Genomic DNA, 23720 nt, shown 5'->3' on the forward strand with positions numbered 1-23720 from the left:
CTGGTGCCATTCCTATGCTCTGAAGGGGACAGCTACATCCCACCCCACTGGGTGGGTCCGTCCTACTGATGTCGTGGCGGGGGTCATGTCATATTCATGCCCTAGCTGCATTTACTGAGCTCTTCCAGTTGAATTTCACCCCCCAGGAACGGTCAGTTTCATTGCACTCTTTTATTTACAGAAAACACAGCGATAAAGCATTAATTTTGTTTGTTTTTAGCAAACCACCCGATCAACTAATTTAATTTTTTTTTTTGGCACAAAGAAATGTCACAGGTGTTACCAAACAACCATGGATCAGCAACCAACTGACTGCCCAGCCCAATAACACAACTTAAACGAACAGACGTATCGAAACGAGATTGAAAAATGAGGAGGTTATTCCACATTCAGCTAACAGCATAACCTGCTCAGAACTGGGAGGCAAGGGGAATTATTCTCAAGGGGACACCACCATTCATAAATTATATATATATATATATATATATATATATATATATATATATATATATATATATATATATAATCTCTTACATCGTAAAAGTAAACAGTGCAAAAGTACAGTACCCCGGGTACCCTTCGGTATGGAAAGCTTGAAGCTTGTTTTATACAGTGTGTGTGTGTGTTTTGTAAACATTGTTACCCAGCCGCACTTCTAGCTCTTGCTCTGAGACACCCCATGCCCTTGTGTCCAAAGCGCACCATGAGCGGGAGCTGTCTCCTCGCCGTAATGCCTTTGAGATTCCCATTCAAGATTTAGTGCAAATTTTGGAGAGAGAGAGGGAAAAAAATAAAATCAAATAAGGCAACAGTTAGAAACAGTCCGTATCAAAAAGAGAGCGCAATGCCTGGGTTACGAGAAGGGCAGAAAGTCCCTCTCTTCCACCAGGCTGATGGAGAGATTCTTCAGCTCTTCCTCCGAGCCCACCATTTTGTAGCCAAGCTGCACCAGCACCTGCTGGCAGGCGTTCTGAGTAAACTCCACAATCTCATAGGAGAGGCGGAACCGCCATTTCTCTGCTGTCGCTGCCGAGTTCCGGACAGTCCCATACTTGTGTTTGGCTGAGGACCTGTCCCCTCTTGTATTGTTTTGTATCCATCGCTCGACGTTGCTGTCCATGGGAATACCCAGGAAACCGTAAATCTCCTCAGTCTTTTTCATGGGATTTCTGGCCAGGTCTTCGTACCTTACCAGCATGTATTTGCCCTTAAGCCAAGGTGGTCGGTTTAATCCAGTGGATACAGAGTTCAAGAAGTCCTCGCAGACTGTGGTGAGCTGGGTCACATCCAGGTTGTAGGGCTTCCTACCAGTACCATCCCAGATCCTCCAAAGCCTGTAGGTGTCTCGGAAGGTCTCGCTTCTGGAAGCCAAGATACCTCTGGGGTCCCTCACCAGCTGTATAACCTTCAGGTTTAGTCTGGGATCCTCCACCAAGGCTCTGAGGTCACTGACCTCCGGCACCCGCACTGTTTTGATGGCCACATGCCCATGCTCTTTGCATGACTCAGTGGCCAATGTCAGGTTCAAGGTGCCACACTTTTTCACACAGTCCCCTTCCTCCAGGTGGATATCAATGGGCCCCAGTGATTCACAAACAGGCGGTGAGCACAGGGCCTTGCTGGCGCCCCTGCGGAACAGCCGGTCCGTCGTATGGTTCACCGGCTGGGGTTTGATGTAGTTCTCGAGAAAGTAGAGGTCGCAGTCATAAAGGCTCCTCAGCAAGTCTCTGCTAGCACCCAGCATGACCCGCCTGTCAGTGGTGCTCTTGCTCTGGGTCAACTTTGGGATCAAGGTGTACTGGACATGGTAGAGGGGCTCAAATAAATAGAAGACATCAAAGTGCTGGTTAAACAACTGTCCAACAAAAGAGGAGCCACTCCTGGTGGTGGCCAGGATCAGAACGTGCGTCTTTCTGGAGAGGTTATAAGCAAAGGTTGGGCTCTCGTCACATAGTCTGTCAGCCGACTCAGTCTCTTGGCTCAGGCTGCAGTTCATGGGATTGGGGACGGGGCAGCTGTGGAAGGACTTGGCTGTGAAGGTTCGGATTGCCGTGTACTGGATCGCGATGGATGCCAAGGCTAGTAGGAGGACAGCCTTCCAGGAACATTGCATGGCTGGTCACCTTCATGGAGCTTCTTTTCAGGTTGTCTTAGTATCTGCAACACAAAGAGAGGTCACTAGATGAACAGAGAATATTGCTCAGGACCTGGGTATTCCCTGCACTGAATGGAGGTTGGACTGTGAAATGACAAATAAGGCCAGTAAGCATGCTAGCAAGGTGGATATCAGCCATAACCATGTGGCTCAGGGAGTCATTCCCATGCTACGCACCTCCCTATCCTATCCCATCAAGATGAATGAACATTAAGGCACATCCTGCTAGCCTCAGAAGCCATATCCACAGAGAACTTCAATCCAGGAAATAGGGTCCTTCCTGCATAAAATGTATGGCTCTCAGCTCCCTCTGTGCCTTGCACCTGAGACTGTGGGGAAGGAGGCGAGCAATTGCCCTGGCTACACTATGGACATACCTTCCTGTGCAGTCAGTCCAGGGGAGTTCACGGCAGCTGCGCAAACTCATGGAATCCAATAAACAGGCTGTTTGCTGTGCCATGTATGTAAGTCACCCCATCCATCAAAGTCATGAACACCCAGTCCTGGTAGGACTGCAAGAACAGGGCGGGGGACCTAGAGACCGGGTGAGTCCATCTTTCTACCAGCTGGCAGTGCAGTAGAGTGACCAGTGTGTGCCACCATGTGCCTGCTCAGAGTGAGGGAAGTGGCAGCACCTTCACCTCTCTCTCCTAGAGCTGCTAAAGTCCCCCCTGGCCAGGGTAGCTTGGTGAACCTGAGTCACTGTGCAGAGCCCAGATTCAAGGGATTTCAGCAAGCTGGATGGGCCCGACACAGCATTGTGGGCTCCCAGATCCAACATGCTTTTCTAGCTGCCAATCCTGCAAACCCAGCCTGGGATCTGACAATCAAACTAGATTCTTGTCTTTTCACACCAGTGATAATGGTTCTGCCATCAGTTGCTGCTGTGCAATCCCACCACTGTCAGATTCTGTTCTCAGTTGGAGTCCCCATGAGCTGGGGCCAATCCTGTGCCTAGATACTACGGTATTGGGCATATTAGAAATAACACGCATACAGCACACGTTCTCCCCCTCTCTGGGCTATCAAGAAAGACAGCACCATAGACCGAATGCAAGGCACTTTGCTGATACATGGCAGAGCTCCTGGAGCTGGGCACATTCCTTTCACTGCCAATGGGAGCTAGAGCCCAGAATGAGCAGCTCCCTAGAAACAGCTAGAAAAATGGATTGTGGCTGATGTGGGTGCAGGGCTTGAGGGCAGCCATGTGGCCACGTGCTCCAATACAGACATGACAACAGGGGATATTTGCCAGGAGTGGAGGATGATTGATTGAGGCAGTGGAAGAAGATGGTTTTCCTGCTTCTGCTCACTGCAGCAAATAAAACTGCTGAAAGACAGTTTATGCTGGAGGCCACTGAACTTCCCATCTAGAATCATAGAGCCAGCAAACAGAGCTGTAAACAGGGGAGCTTGAGGGGGAGTTCTGTTGGAGGAGAAGGTATTTGTAGCTATTTCTATTTGTAGAGGCTGGTAGGGGAAGTCTGCTGGGAGAGAAGCTGAGCCCTGATTAGAGGGCGGGGCTTCTCTGACTAGGGGTCCTATAAAGGTAGCCAGCCAGTCAGGCAGCAGCACAGACAGCTGCGGTGGCATAGAAGCCAGCAAACAGAGCTGTCAATAGGGGAGTTTGCAAGGGGAGTTTGTGGGCAAGACTAAGAGAGCCAGGCAGAGGAACAGACAGGGTAGTGAAGTCTGGCAGTGTTTTGGTGCTCGTTGGGGGTTTGTTTTGCTGTGGGTGGTGTTGGTTTGGTTTGGTTTGTGTTTCCCGGACTAACAGGACTTAGGTGAGAAGGCGATGACAAATACAGAGGCAGCAGTGGGAGTGACCCAAGCAGTGAAAGACACAATGAAGATGACTGGATGTAGAAGCTGTGGCATGTACAAGATCCTGGAGGGGGTACCTGAAAAGAGTTTCGTCTGCATGAAGTGCCGCCTGATAGAGCTGACAGAAGAAAAGATCCGAGGCTTGGAGATGCAGGTGGAAACTCTGGTTGAGTTTGGAAGGGGGTTTGAGTGGATGATGGAGCAAAGACATGAGGAGGCTGAAAGGAAAAGCTCAGACTTGCAGATGGAAGCAGAACCAAAGAACTCTGAGGGGAGACTGCTGGGTGAGGAAAGTGGACAGTGGAGGCATATGGCTAATAGAACCAGGCAGAGGAAAAGACGGGCTAGTGAAGGAGAAATAGAGCTCAGGAATAGGTTTGCAGATTTGGAAAATGAAGAAGGGGCACAGCAGGTGGTCACTGAAGGTGAGAGGGCAAAGAAAAAGAGAAGAGCAGCTAGTCTTATAGGAAGAGGGCAAGAATCAATGGAGATAACACCAAATATGAGCCCCAGGAGGATACGGAATGGGTTGCAGAGGATTGCAAGGGACAATAGGAATCGAGAGGACTTGCAGCCAGAGGGAACAGGGGATAGACTGCAGAATCACACCATCACCAGGAAAAGGCAGGTCTATGTGATTGGGGACTCCTTACTGAGAAGAATAGACAGGCCTGTAACCAGAGCTGATCCAGAGAACAGAAGAGTGTGCTGTGTGCCGGGTGCTAAGATATGGGATGTGGACCTGAGGCTGAAGAGGATCCTAATGGGAGCGGGAAAGAATCCACTGATTGCCCTTCATGTGGGAACAAATGATACGGCTAGATTCTTGCTGAAACATATCAAGGGAGACTATGCCAGGCTGGGGAAGACGCTTAAGGAAATCAAGGCTCAGGTGACCTTCAGTGGGATTCTGCCTGTTCCTAGAGAAGAGCAACAAAGTTGTGACAAGATTATGACTATCAACAGATGGCTCAGGAAGTGGTGCTATAAGGAGGTCTTTGGGCTGTATGGCCACTGGGAAGCATTCATGGACAGAGAACTGTTCTCTCGGGATGAACTTCACCTGAATAGGGAGGAAAATAGACTTCTAGGATGGAGGCTGGCACAACTGATCAAGAGAACTTTTAAACTAGGAATTTGGGGGAGATGGTTGGGAGATGTCCAGGAAATCTCCACGCCGGATTTTAACATTGAGAGGGAAGAAAACAAATTACGAAAGGATACAGCCGTGGGTAGGAGAATGGACATAAAGAGGAATAGTAGTGTACATACCAGTCTAATAGGTGATACTGGTGGTAGAATGTCTGTGCCTAATCGGGTAAAGAATGTGAGCGAAGCCAAATGGCAAAAATTAAGATGTTTGTACACTAATGCGAGAAGCCTAGGTAACAAAATGGAGGAACTAGAGCTACTGGGGCAGGAAGTGAAACCAGATATTAAAGGGATAGCAGAAACATGGTGGAATAGTAGTCATGACTGGAGTACAGGCATTGAAGGGTATGTGCTATTTAGGAAAGACAGAAATAAAGGCAAAGGTGGTGGAGTAGCATTGTATATCAGTGATGACGTAGACTGTAAAGAAATAATAAGTGATGGAATGGATAAGACAGTCTGGGCAAAAATCACATTGGGGAAGAAATCTACTAGAGCCTCCCCTGGGATAGTGCTTGGGGTATGCTATAGACCGCCAGGATCTGATTTGGATATGAATAGAGACCTCTTTAATGTTTTTAATGAAGTAAATACTAACGGGAATTGTGTGATCATGGGAGACTTTAACTTCCCAGATATAGACTGGAGGACAAGTGCTAATAGTAATAATAATAGGGCTCAGATTTTCCTAGATGCGATAGCTGATGGATTCCTTCACCAAGTAGTTGCTGAACCAACAAGAGGGGATGCCATTTTAGATTTGGTTTTGGTGAGTAGTGAGGACCTCATAGAAGAAATGGTTGTAGGGGACAAACTTGGTTTGAGCGATCATGAGCTAATTCAGTTCAAACTAAATGGAAGGATAAACAAAAATAGATCTGTGACTAGGGTTTTTTATTTCAAAAGGGCTAACTTTAAAAAATTAAGGAAATTAGTTAGGGAAGTGGATTGGACTGATGGGAGGGATTAGCAAGGAAAGCAACCTTATTGAGGTCAGAACATGTAGGGTTAAAGTGAAAGGCCAAAAGCCATGTAGAGTTGGACCTTGCAAAGGGAATTAAAACCAATAGTAAAAGGTTCTATAGCCATATAAATAAGAAGAAAACAAAGAAAGAAGAAGTGGGACCGCTAAACACTGAAGATGGAGTGGAGGTTAAGGATAATTTAGGCATGGCCTAATATCTAAACAAATACTTTGCCTCAGTCTTTAATGAGTCTAATGAGCAGCTTAGGGATAATGGTAGGACGACAAATGGGAAGGAGGATGTGGAGGTAGATATTACCACATCCGAGGTAGAAGCCAAACTTGAACAGCTTAATGGGACTAAATCGGGGGGCCCAGATAATCTTCATCCAAGAATATTAAAGGAACTGTAAAAGCGGCAAAGAGTCCTGTGGCACCTTATAGACTAACAGACGTATTGGAGCATGAGCTTTCATGGGTGAATACCCACTTCGTCAGATGCATGTTATGGAAATTTCCAGAGGCAGGTATAAATGTGCAAGCAAGAATCAGGCTAGGGATAATGAGGTTAGTTCAATCAGGGAGGATGAGGCCCTCTTCTAGCAGTTGAGGTATGAACACCAAGGGAGGAGAAACTGCTTTTGTAGTTGGCTAGCCATTCACAGTCTTTGTTTAATCCTGAGCAGATGGTGTCAAATTTGCAAATGAACTGAAGCTCAGCAGTTTCTCTTTGAAGTCTGGTCCTGAAGTTTTTTTGCTGCAGGATGGCTACCTTTAAATCTGCTGTTGTGTGTCCAGCGAGATTGAAGTGTTCTCCTATAGGTTTTTGTATATTGCCATTCCTAATATCTGATTTGTGTCTATTTATCCTTTTACGTAGGGACTCTCCAGTTTGGTCGATGTACATAGCAGAGGAGCAATGCTGGCGTATATTACATTGGTGGATGTGCAGGTGAATGGACCAGTGATGGTGTGGCTTGGTGTTCACTCCCTTGGTGTTCACACCTCAACTGCTAGAAGAGGGCCCCATCCTCCCTGATTGAACTAATCTTGTTATCCCTAGCCTGATTCTTGCTTGCATATTTATACCTGCCTCTGGAAATTTCCACTACATGCATCTGACGAAGTGGGTATTCACCCACGAAAGCTCATGCTCCAATACGTCTGTTAGTCTATAAGGTGCCACAGGACTCTTTGCCGCTTTGACAGATCCAGACTAACACAGCTACCCCTCTGATATTAAAGGAACTGGCACTTGAAATTGCAAGCCCATTAGCAAAAAAATGTTAAGAAATCTGTAAACTCAGGGGTTGTACCGTATGACTGGAGAATTGCTAACATAGTTTCTATTTTTAAGAAAGGGGGAAAAAAGTGATCTGGGTAACTACAGGCCTGTTAGTTTGACATCTGTAGTATGCAAAGTCTTGGAAAAAATTTTGAAGGAGAAAGTAGTTAAGGACATTGAGGTCAATGGTAATTGGGACAAAATACAACATGGTTTTACAAAAGGTAGATCGTGCCAAACCAACCTGATCTCCTCCTTTGAGAAGGTAACAGAATTTTTAGACAAAGGAAACGTAGTGGATCTAATGTACCTCGATTTCAGTAAGGCGTTTGATACCGTGCCACATGGGGAATTATTAGCTAAACTGGAAAAGATGGGGATCAATATGAAAATTGAAAGGTGGATAAGGAACTGGTTAAAAGGGAGATTACAGCGGGTCCTACTGAAAGGTGAACTGTCAGGCTGGAAGGAGGTAACTAGTGGAGTTCCTCAGGGATTGGTTTTGGGACCAATCTTATTTAATCTTTTTATTACTGACCTTGGCACAAAAACTGGGAATGTGCTAATAAAGTCTGCGGATGACATGAAGCTGGGAGGTATTGCCAATACAGAAAGGGACCAGGATATCATAGAGGAAGATCTGGATGACCTTGTAAACTGGAGTAATAGTAATAGGATGAAATTTAATAGTGAGAAGTGCAAGGTCATGCATTTAGGGCTTAATAACAAGAATTTTTGATATAAACTGGGGATGCTTCACTTGGAAGTAACAGAGGAGAAGGACCTTGGAATATTGGTTGATCATATGATGACGATGAGCCGCCAATGTGATATGGCTGTGGAAAAAAAGCTAATGCGGTCTTGGGATGCATCAGGCGAGGTATTTCCAGTAGAGATAAGGAGGTGTTAGTACCATTATACAAGGCACTGGTGAGACCTCACCTGGAATACTGTGTGCAGTTCTTGTCTCCCATGTTTAAGAAGGATGAATTCAAACTGGAACAGGTACAGAGAATGGCTACTAGGATGATCCGAGGAATGGAAAACTTGTCTTATGAAAGGAGACTCAAGGAGCTTGGCTTGTTTAGCCTAACCAAAAGAAGGCTGAGGGGAGATATGATTGCTCTCTATAAATATATCAGAGGGATAAATACCACAGAGGGAGAAGAATTATTTAAGCTCAGTACCAATGTGGACACAAGAGCCAATGTGTATAAACTGGCCATTAGGAAGTTTAGACTTGAAATTAGACAAAGGTTTCTGACCATCAGAGGAATGAAGTTCTGGAACAGCCTTCCAAGGGACGCAGTAAGGGCAAAAGACATATCTGGCTTCAAGACTAAGCTTGATAAATTCATGGAGGGGATGATATGATGGGATAACCTAATTTTGGCAATTAACTGATCTTCGACTATTAGCGGTATCTATGCCCAATGGCCTGTGATGGGATGTTAGATGGGATGGGATCTGAGTTACTACAGAGAATTCTTTCCTGGGTGTCTGGCTGGTGAGTCTTGCCCACATGCTCAGGGTTTAGCTGATCGCCACATCTGGGGTCGGGAAGGAATTTTCCTCCAGGGCAGATTGGCAGAAGCCAGGGCCGGCTCCAGGCACCAGCTTTCCAAGCAGGTGCTTGGGGCGGCAGTCCAAATGGGGCGGCAGCCCGTGTCCCGCGGCGACAATTCGGCGGCAGCTCTGGTGCTGTTGCGGCGGCAGCAATTCAGCAGCGACTGCTTGGGGCGGCCAAATTGGTAGAGCCGCCCCCGGCAGAGGCCCTGGGGGTTTTTCGCCTTCCTCTGCATCGTGGGGCACGGGTCACTTGCTGGAGGATTCTCTGCACCTTGAAGTCTTTAAACCACGATTTGAGGACTTCAGTAGCTCAGACATAGGTTAGGGGTTTGTTACAGGAGTGGGTGGGTGAGATTCTGTGGCTTGCATTGTACAGGAGGTCTGACGAGACAATCAGGAGGTCAGACCCTTCTGACCTTAAAGTCTATGATTCTATGATTCCTTTGCTACCTCCAGAGCTGGGCCTGGGCCTCTTGGTGGAAGCAGAGCTCGGCAGGAGTCCAACCTGGTGATGAGGGGAAGCAGCAATGTTTGACTGCATGCTGAAGCAGGAGACGTTCAATGTCTGGGGTGGAGACAACTGTTCATAGAACCAAACTATTGGAAAACAAACAACATGAGAACCAACCTGCCACCATCCCTGCTGCCTCCCACATACAAATGGAGGGGGTGCCCAGCCCCACTCTCCATCATCCTGCTGTCACAACCGCAGCTACCTGCCTGGCAGCTTATTATTTCATTCTGCTTTATACTTTTTTTGCAGTGATTTCCTCCTTGTTGGCACTGGGGGCAATAACTAGACACGCCTCCATATTGCAATAATAATAGCTAGCTCTTACACCTGTAGATCTCAAAGACCTTTACAAGGTGGTCAGTATAGTTATTGTACAGATGGGGAAACTGAGGCACGGGGCAGCAAAGTGATTTGTCCAGGGTCACTCAACAGGCCAGTGGCAGAGTCAGAAATAGAACACACATTTCCTGAGTCCCAATCTAGTGCACTATCCCCTAGGGCACATGGTCTCCCTTACAACAGCTGATGGTGACGATGAGGATGACGACACCTCCTCCTAAATTGTCTGATGTTTTCAGCAGCTTGTGGCAGACTTTATAAGACATGGACCAGGCAAGGGCCTGATCCTTCCCAGGAGCGTCTCAAAGGGAAACCTAGAAAGTCTGGCAAAAGGGGGTCAGTGGCAGAACCCCCTAGAACCCAGTAATGAAGGTGGGACAGGGTGTGCAAATGGCAGGGGCAGTGAGGGTATGACACAGAGGCAAGAGCAGGTGAAAGGGGAGCACCATGAGCAAAGGATGGAGAGGCTGAAGAGTAGGAAGTATTTCCTGTGGGTGAGGATGTGGCCCAGCCCCCTTGAACAGAAGAGGTGGAACCCTGTGACTGTGGCCCATGTGGCCTGCTAGGCCCCCAAGCAATGCAGCATGTTAATATTGGAAACAGGCTTTTAAAATATTTAAAATATTTTGAATATTTAATATTTTAAAGTCCTGTTTAATGAGCTGGATAATGTAGGCCCCTCCCCCTCTGCACCCTGGGGTGTCTGTGCTGGTTTGTGGTCTGAACTCAACAGCATCCGCTTGCTCCAGGGGCAGCCCAGCATGCAGCTGATGCTCACCCATAACGGTACTCTGAGCTCAGCCAGGGGAAGAGCATGGACAGGGGCTGGAGCAGAAGGGGAGGGGGGTCAGCCCTGGCCAGCAGCTGCCACAGCTCCCCTGCTCTCCTACATACTGTTGTCTCTCATAGCCTTGGCTGCAGCCTGCCACAAAGCATTGGCCCAGCACGCAGCTTTCCTGCTGCCCGCAGGATAATCTGCTCATCTGCTCGCTGGTAGAGCAGGTAAATTGGAGACAGCTGTGACGCAATTGATCCTATTCTTCTCTCTTGTGAGTAGCTGTGAACCAGGCTCGGGCCATCTGCTCTCGGTGTATGGATGGGACGGGGCGTGTGTGTGCGCGCACGCATTGCGTTTCAATGAAGGGTATCTCTGTGTACACTGGCATTTGTGTCCATACGTGCACAAGGGTGTGTGCACACACAACTAAGTGGTCACACAACCAGATTCTCCTCCCTCACTTTGGGGGGGGCCTACCCTCCCCTGTCCCAGACGGCTGCCCAAGGAGAGTCTGAAATCAAACTCAGATGGCTAATGCTAACTGCAGTGACCAAGCCAGTCCACCCTGGAGGGTAGCAATGTGGCTTAGATGCTTCCCAGCCTCAACCTTCCCTCTACGAGCTTCCCCGGGGACTCTTTTCCCTCCTGATTTAGTGCTTTACACATACATCTCACAGAACGTGCCTCCGGGTAGCGCTGTGCATTTGTAGCTGCAGCCCTGGGTGCACGTCTCCATCTGTGAATAAGGCTCTGCATGTCAGTGCATATGTGTGTCTCTGAATGACTTTCTGTATGCCTTTAGCCATGACACACATGATTATGTGTGTATGTAGGCCCCCATATGTGCTTGTGTGATCTGCACATTAACAATTAAATTTTGCCATGATGGGTGCTATAGAAGAACCATCGGCAGATGGGTCTTTGCATGTACCGGTCTCCGTGTCTCTGTGAGAGTATGGTGCACATGCCTGCATCTTGCTGCCTGTACAGCCATGTGTCTGCATATGCATAAGTGAGATGCCATAGGACTTTGAGGTTCTAATCAAAGTGCTAACCAGTAACTTCAGGTAAAACCAATTTAATGGACCCAGATATTTTCAAATCACTCAGTGATATTAGTAGGTCCCTCTGAGGGTCTCCCCTCAGCCAGTTCCTCCTCTTCTTTCCTCTCTTTTAGACACACATACTCACTCTCTGATCCAGAGTAACAGCTCTGAGATTTTCCTGAATTAACCCATTGTTCCTGTACACCTAGCAGAACAGGGAGGCCTGTTTCTCTCTCTCTCTCTCTCTCTCACACACACACACACACACACACACACACACACACACACACACACACACGCTCTTTCCCCCCCCCCACTCCCCCCAGCGGCATGCTGGCCATTAAAACCCAACACCGCTGGCTCCTCTAGTACCAGCTAAGGGACAAACACTGGGAGGGGATTTCTGAGTTCTAGCAGGGAGCTGAACTGGCCAGCCCAGCTTTAGTATGCAGGGCCTGTTCAACCACAAAGCTTCTGTGGCTTTAGCATATTAAAATTCCTGACAGGCTGGGAAAAGCACAAAGTTCCTGGTGATTTTCCCCCTGAGAGGTTTCTGCTGTTGGCGGCATGTGGCACACCCATCACCCTGACGTGCCTGACTCTCAGGAGATGCTGCGAGCATCGTTCGCTCTGAAACACAGCGGGGGTGGGGGGATGCTTTGCTAAGCATGGAGCCTAGCTTAAACCCCCAGTGTTTTTACTCTTGATTTTGTTTAATGACTGAGCCCAGCTCTCATAATCCTACATGAGGCTCGGGCATGTTTTTCTGGGGGCGGGATGACTTGGGGCATTGGGAATGGGGCAAGGAGCCCTTCACCACCACGTCAAATCCATCCCAACATAGGTGCTGGAACAATTTTTAAAATTGTTAAAATTTAAGCTGAAAGTTATTACCATGTATTTGGTTGTTAGTACTACTTCAAGCCAGGGGTTCAAGCCAACCCCTAGTTCCAGCATCTGTGCATCCCAGGCTGACCGTGACCACAAGTTCTTCCTCTCTGATAGCTGTTTGGTGGCCCCTAGGAGAGAGGAATTGGTGGCTTTCAGTTCAACCCCCATTGGGCAAGTGTCCATGATCACATGATCTGCACAATTACTAAATTTCGTTCTTCCTGACAGCCTGAGCAGAGGGGCTGAGGACTCTAGGGCAGGGCTGAGCCACAGTGATGGTGCAAAGCGAAGTGTGCCCTGCCCTTGTCCATATTGAACCTGTTCTGGGGCTAAACAGGAGGATCAGGTCTGGACCTAGCACTTTTCACCAGTGTTAAATATATACCCACACTTTGCTTTAGTACAGTTTTCTGGGCTGCTGCCTGCCAGTGCCGTGCTGTGTCTTGGGGGCAGGGAGATGCAAGATGTATCCATTGGTGATCCTACTATACACTAGCCTTGGCACATCAGTACTCACCTTGCATAGGGAGGCTGCCCCAAAGGGACCCAGGCACCAATGTATCCATACAGGAAATCTCACAGCTTCTCTATTCTCCTGTCGAACCTCCACCCCCACCCACAGAGAAATCTTTTGGACCCACCTATGTCCTACCACCTCTTTTCTTGCTTCCTCCAACTCCTCCCACCACAGCCTTCACCTCTGCATGTTCTTCCCGTGCTTCCCCAGCCACACGCCCATCGCACCATTCCAGTTACTAAGGATCATTGTTCACAATTAGGAGAGATGAAGGGCAAGACCCTGGCTTGCTCTCTGCTCCTGGTCCTGTGGAAAGGGAGGCTCACACGCACACGGCTCTCAGGCACAGCAGCGTCTTTGCCAAACAGCCGTATTTAGCTTCAGTTTTCTATATGCAATATCCAAGCAGAGAACTCTCCATTCCCCTCTGGTGGCCACCAGTTCTACTGCGGCCTCCTAAAAGGCTCGGAACTTTCTTTCCTTTCTCCTGGAATATACTGGGGCAGGTGTGTCTTATGAGCGTGGAAAGTGAGGGATATACCAGGCCGGCCACAGCCACACAGAGCGAGGCCAGGTGCTGAGTAGGCTTCCTGAGCCTAGGTTCTACCACTGGACCTGAATCCTGACCTGCAACTCAGTCAGTTGTTCCATTCTCGGGTTCCCCAAACACACACATAGTTCTGCTGATGCTCCTCGCTCCTGACCTGCAGCACCCCTTGCTATTTCAGCTATGCCAGGTTGTACTGGGGAGAGGGGGAGAGATTTGTATGGACACACATGTGAGACCAAAAGCAAATCTGAAGCCCAGCCTGGGCAGCACTCTGGGGGAGAGTCTATTGATTGCAGGTGAGTGGCCTGCCTGAATTGTGACCTCTCTGTGCCCCCTTCATAGGACTCAGCACCCACCAGTCTGGCAGGCTGTTCCCGCTTGGCCTGTTGCAGACAGTGGGGAGCTGCTGGGGTGAGGTCTCCAGGACGCCTGGTTTGCATTCTGAAAGAAAGTGTGATGTGTCTTCCCTCCCTTTGCCCAAGGCCAGGCCCTCGTGCCTCCCAGCAGCAGTGATTGTGTCACAGTTACTTCAGCAAGAGAGCTGGTCTCAGCATCAACAGCCCTATTGCATGCTAGTGGGTCACTGTCAAATCTAGAACAAGCAACACTCCATCAAGGCCAGCTCAGCACAGCCAGGGAGAGGTGATTCCCCAGCAGGGACCGGCACGGCACAACACCTACTAGAGCATCTCAAGTGGAAGGCAGGGCCAGTTCAATGCAACTCCTACCAGCTGTATAAAAGAAACTCCTCTGCTCTCTCTGAAACTGGTGCCCTCTTAAGCAGAGATGCTTTCATCATCTAAGGACTTGCCTGGACATCCCAGCCTCCCCGCCCCCAGCAGGGTGAGGGTGGGGAGGGTCCACCTCCCAATCCTGCACTGATTGGGTTTAGTCTAACCCCAGCAAGGAGATGGGTGAGTCTGTGCTGCAGCCCCTCCAGATGTAGAGGTGGGATGGGAAGCAGTGAATGAGGAAAGGCAGGCAGCCCCCAGAAAAGCCAGGGGACGCTCCTCTCTCCAAGTGGCTTGGCAGGGCTGTGACTGAGACCACTCCTGGCCCCATGGCACTGCTGTTCCAGACAGTGCTAACCCACCGGCACGGGGGAGCTGCTGGAAAGGGTGGGCATCACTTTCCATACAGATTTTTCCTGGCCTCCACTTGCCAAACACAGAGCCTACAACCAGGCTGCTGTAACAAACACCACCAGAGGGAGAGACAGACACACCCCAGCTCACTACACCGAACACGCAGCACACCACTGCAGGAATACATGCATGTGCCAGGGCTCGAATGTTCAGAGGGGCTCAGCCCCCATCCGGGCAGCCAGACTTTCAGAATTGCCCAGCTGCCATTTAAGCACCGTAATCAGAAGAGGTCGGCACATTGCACACTGAGCTCTTTTGGAAATCTGCCCATTGGTGTCACAGGGGCAGCAGCTGGGGGCTGAGCACTTACAAGAATCTGGCCCATATTTAGGTGCCTAAATGGGAGCTGAGTTCTTTGGACACTCCAGCCCCACTGGTGGGTGCTCAGAGCTTGGAAATCTAGCCCTGCTTTCTTTGGAAATGTGGCCTCACAGGTGTTGCTACACTAGGTTTATTTGTCTAGAATTTCCCGCCATTGGTCCCCCCCCCACACACACACACACACAACGGCAGACATGGGACTGATGGGTGCCAGAATTGTACACACTGTGTCCTGTGGACCTGGAGTTAGATGATGTGGTGGTAGAAATGCCAGCACCCTGTGTAACTTGGTGCGGCCACTGGTGGAGCTAAACTGCTAGTAGCAGCAGCGGGAAATATAGCCATTGCCAGGGGCAAAGCCTTTCCCAGTCCTGGGAGCTGATGGTGTAACCTCGCCAGGGTTCTCCAGCTCTGGAAGGTGCAGCTTTCCAGGACCTCCCTACGCACTCGTACCCAGCCCCCTCCCACAGCAGGCTACTGTCCCCACTCTTCCTGGCTTTACACACCCTATGTCAAAGCCACCCTCCTTCCAGCTGAGGGAGATGGGGCTGTTTGGAACTGTTTGGTGCTGGAGCTATAGACCCGGGGTTTCCCCTGGGTGGGTGGAGCTCAAGGCTCTATCTCTACCCAGCTGGGGAAGGAGATACTGGGGTGGGGGAGTACAGAGAGCTGTCCCCACCACCTGGGCCTGCATGCTCCCATTGTCCTCTTTATATGTGAGTTGTTTTTACACCTGACAGTGCTATGCGTGGGCTGCATTGCTCCAGTACACCAGCTACAAGCAGGGAGGAGTGACCTTTCATGTGCCAGGAGTGCCCAGCACACGGACCTGAACTCTGCTCTTCCTTGTCCTTTGTTCATGGCCCTGATCTCCCAACACCTGCCACTACTACCAGGAAGGGCTCTAGGCTAATTCAGTGTTGCCAACTCTTGTGATTTTTTTGCAAGTGAGAGGATTTTTGCCACGGCTGGATCCCATTGTGTGGTGGTGAGGGAAGCTCCAGCCCACTTGGGAATTTCACCCTTGCCTGTGGGAAACCCTTTCTTATTGGTCCCCTGCCCCACTGACCCACCTCCTGGGGAAGAGCATCCTATCGGTGCAGCTGCAGGAAGAGCTCACTGCTTCCCCCCACCGCACCTCACAAGAGCCCACATCAGTCTCAATGGAGAGGAGAAGGGAGCAGAAAGATCCCAGCAGCTCAAGGAGGCTCTGCTCCCCTCTTCTCTGCCTCACTGCCGTACCCAGCCTGGAAGTGGGAGAAACACCTAGCTGCAGCCAACCCCTGTCACACCAGGGAGAGAGAATGAAGAACCCCACAAGCTGCAGGAGGGGTAGAGGTAAGGCTGGGGTTGCGGACCTGAGCTGGGGGTTGGGGAGACAACCAGAACTGATGCAGGGACTGAAGGGACAGGATTGATTCGGAGGCTGGGTGGACAGAATAAATTGTGGGGCAGAGGATAGGCAGGCGTGGGAGTGAGAGTGTCTGCACAGGGGGCCAGAAATCACCTTGCCCAGTAAATTTGGGATAGTGGCCATTGCTAATTGTGAATTCAAAAATCAAATGACAGGCCAAAAACAATACAATTTAAAAAAAAATCAGTTTGGGGCCAATCTCATTATTTTGTGGGCCTGACTCCTGATTTCTGAACCTTTGGGGTTGGCATTCCTTCTCCTTTGACCTCTGAACACTGTCCATGATCACTTCAGGCCCACGCTGTCCCCAGGATGCCATGCAATGACCAGTGGTAATTGTAGCAGGATGCTCCAAGCCATTCTTGGCCCTGGGATATGGACAGTGCAAATTTTAAAAGCAAAATTCCCCTCCTCACCCCGGATTCCCACTGCCTCATAGGAGGGGGATTAAAGGCAGTGAAGCACCCATGAAAGGAGGCAGAGGTGGGTGGAAACACCTGCACCCACCTCTCCTGGTTGGCACAGCTACCCTGCAGACAGAGTGCAGGCAGAAAGCCAGCCTGGCAATCCAGGAGATTCAGAGATCAGTGCAATGAATTAACCTGAATGGTATAAGTGAATTACCCTCAAACAGAGCAACAAGTGTGGCTGGACACCCCAAAGCCCCTGGGAGGGAGTCCCCGAGCTAGGCATTCTCTTAACAAGTTTGATGCTACTGACTTGCTTTTAAAGCTCCATAATGGGAGTGCACAGCTGTATGCTCCGATCATGGCTGATCTCACAAACTAAGCAGGTTGCATCTAGTCAATAGAAAACGCAAGCTGCTACAGTGATTGATGTAGGGGATATTCCGCTCTCTGAATCTGCTGAGCCCGATGTTCCAGCCTGGTGCTAAGGGATGCTGTGCAGCTGGAGGTGCTGTCAAATGTCCTGTGATCATTCAAGAGCTCATGTCGCTTCTTTGAAGGTGGGGTGTGTCTCCCACGCATCACCCTATGTCCTGATCACATCCCAATGCAGGTTAGTCCATTCTGCTGCCTTAAATTCCCTCGGTCTACAGGAATCCTTTTTCCCCTGCCCTAAAAGGTTGTGTAGTGTTGCTGTGCAGCTACCTTACTTGTTGCTCCTCCCAAAAGGTGGCTGCACCCCGTGCAAGTGAAGTAATTCCTGTGGTCTGTAAAGTACTTTGGATTCCTCTAGAGTGGCATATGCTTTAAAATTGACGGTGTTAATACACGATTATTTTTATTATTATTGCTGTTAGGAAGGTTACTGAAGCTCCTGGGGGTTACGTTTTGTGGTTGCTCACTCCTCTTTTGGTGTGTCACTGAGGCTGCTCGCCTCTCTCTCCCTCTCACTATTTCATGCTCTTGGCTTTGCTAGCCGGATTTGGGTGCCCCAGCCTCTTTCAGCAGCTCCTGCCTTCCCATCTATGCAATCCCTATGAAATAGAGGGCTGTATTGAGGCCCGGCTCACTGATGAAAATAGGGCTAACGGGGAAAGGAGATGGGGGGAAGGAGAAGATTCAGACAGCCACCAGGTGGAGAGGAACTGTGCAGTTAGGGCAAAGGGTAGGAAGCCAGAGGCACCTGAAGACAGTGGAGATGTCGCATCACACCATGCGCAGCCCTACTGAGGCCCAAAATAAAAGCCAGCCATCTTGCTGACAGCCTGTTGCTGCAGCTGAGGGAAGGAGTGAAGCAGGAGCCCTTCACTCCTATGCAGTGGAGCCCTGCACCTCTCCCACCACAGTGGGTCTGGATGGGGACTGACCCCTCTCTGTAGGTGTGCAATGTTGCCACCAAACATTGTGTCTACCCCCAAAACTGATCACAATGAACAAGTCTGTTTCCATGGAAACCATAGAGTGACTCAGGACTTTGGGACCAGCTTGGATCATGATTGCGAATATCCAATGCTCAGGGAGATGTAGGGTCCTGTAGTCTGAGAATGAAAGGGACAGCGGCATATGAACTGCAGTGCCGACACACCCCTGGCAGGCAGTTACGTACACACACTTACACAGATACACAGGGAGGTGCACACGCACAACCATATAAAATCCACTCCACCAGTCTACAGCCACGAGCCAAACCCCTTCCTCTGACACTAGCGTTACTGCAGCAGCTGGGAGTCATTAGTGCAGTAGGCTTCTCTGGGGGCACGCACCCAAAAACCCAGACCCACCCCAAGGCCTAGCCACACTTGTGCACAGGGGCCACACCCACCCGTACCAACCATTATGCCCTTGCTGCAGTTCCCTTTCCCTTTACACAGTCTTAGCCCAGCTGCCCTACCCCTGACCCTGTAACTAAGAATAATTCAGTAGCACTGTCTCATCATAGCACCTTCCATCCCTGGAGCCCAACACTCTCTCCAGGCAGGGTGGAGTGTTACTATCCCTATTTTGCAGAGAGGGAAGCAGAGACATGGAGAGACCAGTAGTGCCTCTTCGTGGCGCTGGCCAGTTAACGGGCCAGCAGGGCTCTCACTTCGCAGGGCTGTTTCAGTAGGAGCTCACCGCTCAGCCACAGCAATTAAGTTGTAAGATTGCAAAACAAAGACCAGCAGGGACCAGCAGTCTCTGGTTCTGCTGCTTCTCGACACCCCATGGTTGAAGAATGACTTTGTTTCTTAAAACAAACTGTTGAGGCCATTCAGACAGGGGAGACGGGGTCTTGATGGGGTTTAATTCTGAGCACCAGGCTCAGCCACGGTGCCTTAGTCAGATTTGAGTCTCTGGAAATCTGTAGGGCCATTGGGGTGACATATGGCCACCTGGGACAGCTCTGCTGGAGCTGTTAGTATCTCCCTCTACAAGCTGTGCCCCACACTGCTCTGCAGGAGCAAAGGGGGCTCAAACTGGGAAAGCTGGTCTTAAAATAACAGGAAGGAGCCATTTCCTACCCACCCCTTACTGGTGGCAGACATCCACCTCTAGGCACTGCAGGGGACCCAAGCATGTGCAGTATCTGTCCCAGCACCTAGGCACAGCAAGACCAGTCAAGATGGAAGTGGGGAGGCGACCCATATTGCCATGGAGTAGTCTTGCCTCTTCTTTAGTCCCATAGGAATACAGCTTCTCTACAAATCCCAGCAGGGTCAACGCACCCTTCACTTTCCTGAAGTGCTAAGGTGAGCACCATGCAGTCCCCTGGGTGCGGGCCCTTCAGATGGGACCTTAAAAGCTGAGCACCTGTCTATTCCATGTGAAAGATTCCACGGCACCTTTCCTAAGGGTAGGGCGTCCTTGCTCTAAACCTTCCTTACTCTTACGTGGTGCATTGTTCATCCACCAAGCTGCCTCCTCCACCCCAGAGGTGGCTGTGGGATCCTTTAGGATGAAAGGCACCATCAGAATGTACAGTAGGACAATGTGCCCTCCCCCCCCTTGAAATCCTCCATGGTGGTTTCTGACTGTAATGAATTTTTTTTTTAAGAGCCATATTTTTCCTGGCACAGGCATTTTGAGCTAATTAATTGTTGGCAACAAACTCCAGCCTCAACCAACCCAAACGTTTTCCTATCACAACAATCAACCTGTATCTAGTTAAACCTCTGCACAGCATCTGCCTTTCAGTCTGTAACTGTCTGGCTATGCCTGGTACAGCTTCTCCTGGCTTCCAGCTTTCTCTGAACTGTCCTCCAGCCCATTCTATAGATTCACACCAGGAGCTTCTCTGGCTATTTGAAAGCTCATTATAACCTCTTTACAGCAATGCCCTCTTTCTATCTGTCTGTCCCATGACCAATTTGTTCATAGGGGCATGCGTTCATCATATTTCAATGGGTGGTGCTTTTATCCCAGCAGTTCTCATCTCCTCCTTGGGACCCCCATGAGGTAAGAAAGCAGCATTGTCCCCATTTTACAGATGGGAAACTGAGGCATAAAGAGTCTAAGTGACTTGCCTAAGCTCACACAGGGAGTTTCAGGGCATAGCAGGGACTAGAACCTGGAACTCCACTGAGCCGTCCCTCCTCCCCCTGCTTCCCCTTTTCAACAAATATTTGGGTCCTTCAAAAGCCCAACCCCTTAACTATTCAGCATTCCTGTACGGAATCTCCATTTTAAAAAGTCCCTCAGTTTACACTAGGCTGGGTATTGGTGAGAGCTTTTCCCTCAACCTCCTTGTCCCTCACCTGTTTCAGGTAGTTCAGACCAGCTTGGGACTAAAGGATGCTCCTGCATCCAGTTATATAAGCAACTGATTGTTTCTAGCCTCTAAAGTCCTTCCAAGAACTACAAATACCCAAGCAAACCAGACACAGCTGCACAAAGGGACAGGGAGTCTGGCCTCCTTGTGGTATTAGGGAAACTATTCCAAGCAATGGCGATCATTTATAAAGAAAAGGAAGTCTTCACCGAGGCTTGTTTCTATCGCCAGGTTTTGATCAAGAGGTTGTTAAAACCCACTTGTAATTGCTTCCCCTTTTGCCCCAGAGGGAGCTCCTAAGGGTTAATATCCCAGGACTGGTGCCAGTGTGGACCTGTGAATAGAGGAAATCCAAATCCGGCAGGAGAAGGGTCTGTGCAGAGAGAACAAAGGTCTGAGAAATAGGAATGGCTGGAGAGATGACTCCGCCTAGGCACTCCAAGTGATTTTTCATTACCCTGGAAAGTTGTGGCAGGTAATGCTAAGGAAAAGGTTGCAAGAGCGGGAGAGTAGATAAACAGCGGACACCCCATGACCTTTGGGGCAGGTAGGAAGAAGGAAGTAGCCAATGGGGCATTCCCATGGAACCCTGCCCAGTGCTTGGTATGGCTGGGGAATAGGAAATCTTCCTACCCTGCTGCCCCATGCCTTTACTCTGGGGAAGAAACAGCACAGCTCAAGTGCCCAGGATTTCTGCACAAGAAAGAAATCCGCTCCATGGGACTCTGAAGTCTTCTGCCCTGTGTGACCTCAATGCAACCTCCCAGCTCAGCACAAGGCAGGCACTTACTAGCATTTTGGTACCGTTGCTAGCATTAAGGGTGATAAGTAAAGCGCCCCCGCCCCACCCTCTAAGCACCCATCACTGAGCCGCCTCACTGCCCTGAGTGGGAACCATCCACCATACACTGATGCCACCCTTTTAAATTGGTATCATCCCCATTCCTCTCCCCTCAATGGGAATTGCCTCCCCATCCCTTTGCTAAGGGATTTCTTCCTCCGAAATACCTGGCCATGGCCTGTGACAGGCTACTGGCTGGCTGGACACCCTGGTCTGAGCCAGCACAGCAAAGCCCATGTTCAAGTGCAGTTTCCCTCTTGCAAAAATGGGGATCAGCCCTTGCCTCCCCCCCCCCCCCCAGTACGGGGGCTCAGCTCTCACACCCTACACACTGCCCCCCAAAATGGGGGCTCAGTCTTGGCCCCCATGCACTGGCCTCCCAAATAGGAGTCGCCCCCACCCACCGTTGCTGGCTCTCCTGGGAGGAGCAGCCGGTGAGCTCTGCTCAGCTGCCCGGGAAGGAGGGGGTCGCACATCCGTGCCCAGCCCGCCCCCGCAGGAGCCGGAGCGGCCGGGTTCGCCCCCATCCACCTACCTGGGGATGAAGTGCGGAGCCGCTCCGGGCGCAGCGGCAGGAACTCCCGGCAGCTCATTGAGCCAGGGCGGCTGCTGGCCCCGTCCTCCAGCCGCAGTTCAGGCTCCCTCCGTCCCGGCGAGCAGCAGCGGCGGCAGCATCCTTCCTGGCGGGCTGAGGCCTCACTGGCCACCCTGCATGGCCCAGGGGGCAGGCTCAGGCGGGAGAGCCCCGCAGGCTCGGCTCCGGGGGTCCCTGCTGCCCTGCCCCCTCCTGCTGCAGCCAAGGGGAACAGCTTCTACAGAGCCGGGCACAAGTTGCCCCCCTTCCCTGGCTGCTCTGGGGCGGACCAGCCTCCCCCGGTCACTGAGAGAGAGAGAGAGAGAACCAGGCACCTGGGGGGCGCTTCAGCAGGGGCTGCAATGGGGACTCATGCCTGTAACAAGCAAGATAAATCCTACTGCTGCCTGCGCGGAGACCCCAGGGAAAGCGGCAAACAAGGCATGGGGTACAGGTCCCACTGTCCACGCCCCTCCAGCTCAGCTCCCTCCTGCCCCCCTTGCAGCCCCTGAGTCCCTCTTCCAGCACAGCAGAGTCCAGGATGTGAGAGCAGAGCCTCTCTCTCTTTTCCTCCTTGCACAGCTTTTCTCAGGCTGGCAGCTGCTCTGGGCTTGAGCTACAACTGCACAACAAGCAGCCTGCTCAGCAGAGCCAAATATGCAGCCAGCCCCCCTGTCTCACTCTGTCATCATCCCCACCCCTCTCTAGGGTTAGTGCACAGCCCATGCTCTGCACTGCCTCAGTAGGTGAAACATCCCCGTTCCAAAGCTCTAGTCTGGCTTCCTTCCTTCTACTTTCAATGGAGATTGGCAGCAGGAGAGCCAGACGAATCTGCCCAGGGTAAGTCAGTGGCACTAGACCTCAGCATTAGCTGCTTTGTTCTGCCCAACCAGCAGAGAACTTTTGTGCTTCCAGATAAGTCTTCTCTCCATCTTAAAGGGGCCAGCCCACTAAAGATCTTCATGCTCCGTTTATATAAAAATCACTCATTGCTGTTTCTGGACAGGAGCGAACTAAATGAGGAAAGCCCCTCCTAGGTGCGGGGTTGGGAGAACAGTAACCTGGCCCTGCTTTCAAGCAGAGGCAGCCAACAAGACAGACTAGGTTGTGAATTTGTGATGTGAACGAACATCCATTAGGGGTTAAGCTGAGACTCACTCTGGTCTCCAACTGTGAACTGACAGAGCATCATTTTGCCGTGCCACTTGCTTGCCTCAGGCCAGATTGCTGGCTTCTGAATGGCTGATGAGGCCTGGTTTTAATTTTTTAAAATTTTATTTTGTTACAATTACCTGTGTTAGGAATGCCTCGGGTTCTATGACTCCAGGGATCTTAGTAGCTGTGCTGCAGCTAGGGATCAGTAGTCTGAGAAGAGACTTATAGAATCATTTAAAATGAAAGAATAATTAAAAATCAGACAGAAAGATGCCATCATGACAGTCTAAGGGGCCCAGAGTGAGGGTCAGGAAATGCACCTCCCATTTGAATGCAAGGGAAAGTAGGGACTTTCAAAGCTGCTCTAAGTCCCATTTTGCTTTTTTACAGTATTTTTGGTTTATTTCAAAGTGTCCCAACTAAATTACCTGAAATAGGTTAGAAGTTTCCTTCCAACAACTTTGAATGTTTCCTTTTTGCCATGCATTGCTGAGCTGCAGTTTCTGTGTCCTAACCTACATTGTCAGATCA

General features: G+C 50.1%; 1 protein-coding gene across 2 annotated transcripts; it reads right to left on the reverse strand.

The window, feature by feature from the left end:
- Positions 1-156: 156 nt before the first annotated feature.
- CHST1 (carbohydrate sulfotransferase 1) lies at positions 157-22796 on the reverse strand. Of its 2 annotated transcripts, XM_048853414.2 has the most exons (3): positions 21996-22796; positions 12521-12645; positions 157-2157 (listed from the first exon to the last, which is right to left on the reverse strand). In XM_048853414.2, the coding sequence occupies exon 3, from the start codon at positions 2111-2113 to the stop codon at positions 854-856; it is 1260 nt and encodes a 419-aa protein (XP_048709371.1). In that variant the 5' UTR covers positions 2114-2157; positions 12521-12645; positions 21996-22796; the 3' UTR covers positions 157-853. The 2 variants fall into 2 exon arrangements, with proteins under 2 accessions (XP_048709371.1, XP_048709370.1); XM_048853413.2 differs by lacking the exon at positions 12521-12645.
- Positions 22797-23720: the final 924 nt, after the last annotated feature.

Source organism: Caretta caretta, chromosome 6, assembly GCF_965140235.1.
Source record: "Caretta caretta isolate rCarCar2 chromosome 6, rCarCar1.hap1, whole genome shotgun sequence".
NCBI lineage: Eukaryota > Metazoa > Chordata > Testudines > Cheloniidae > Caretta > Caretta caretta.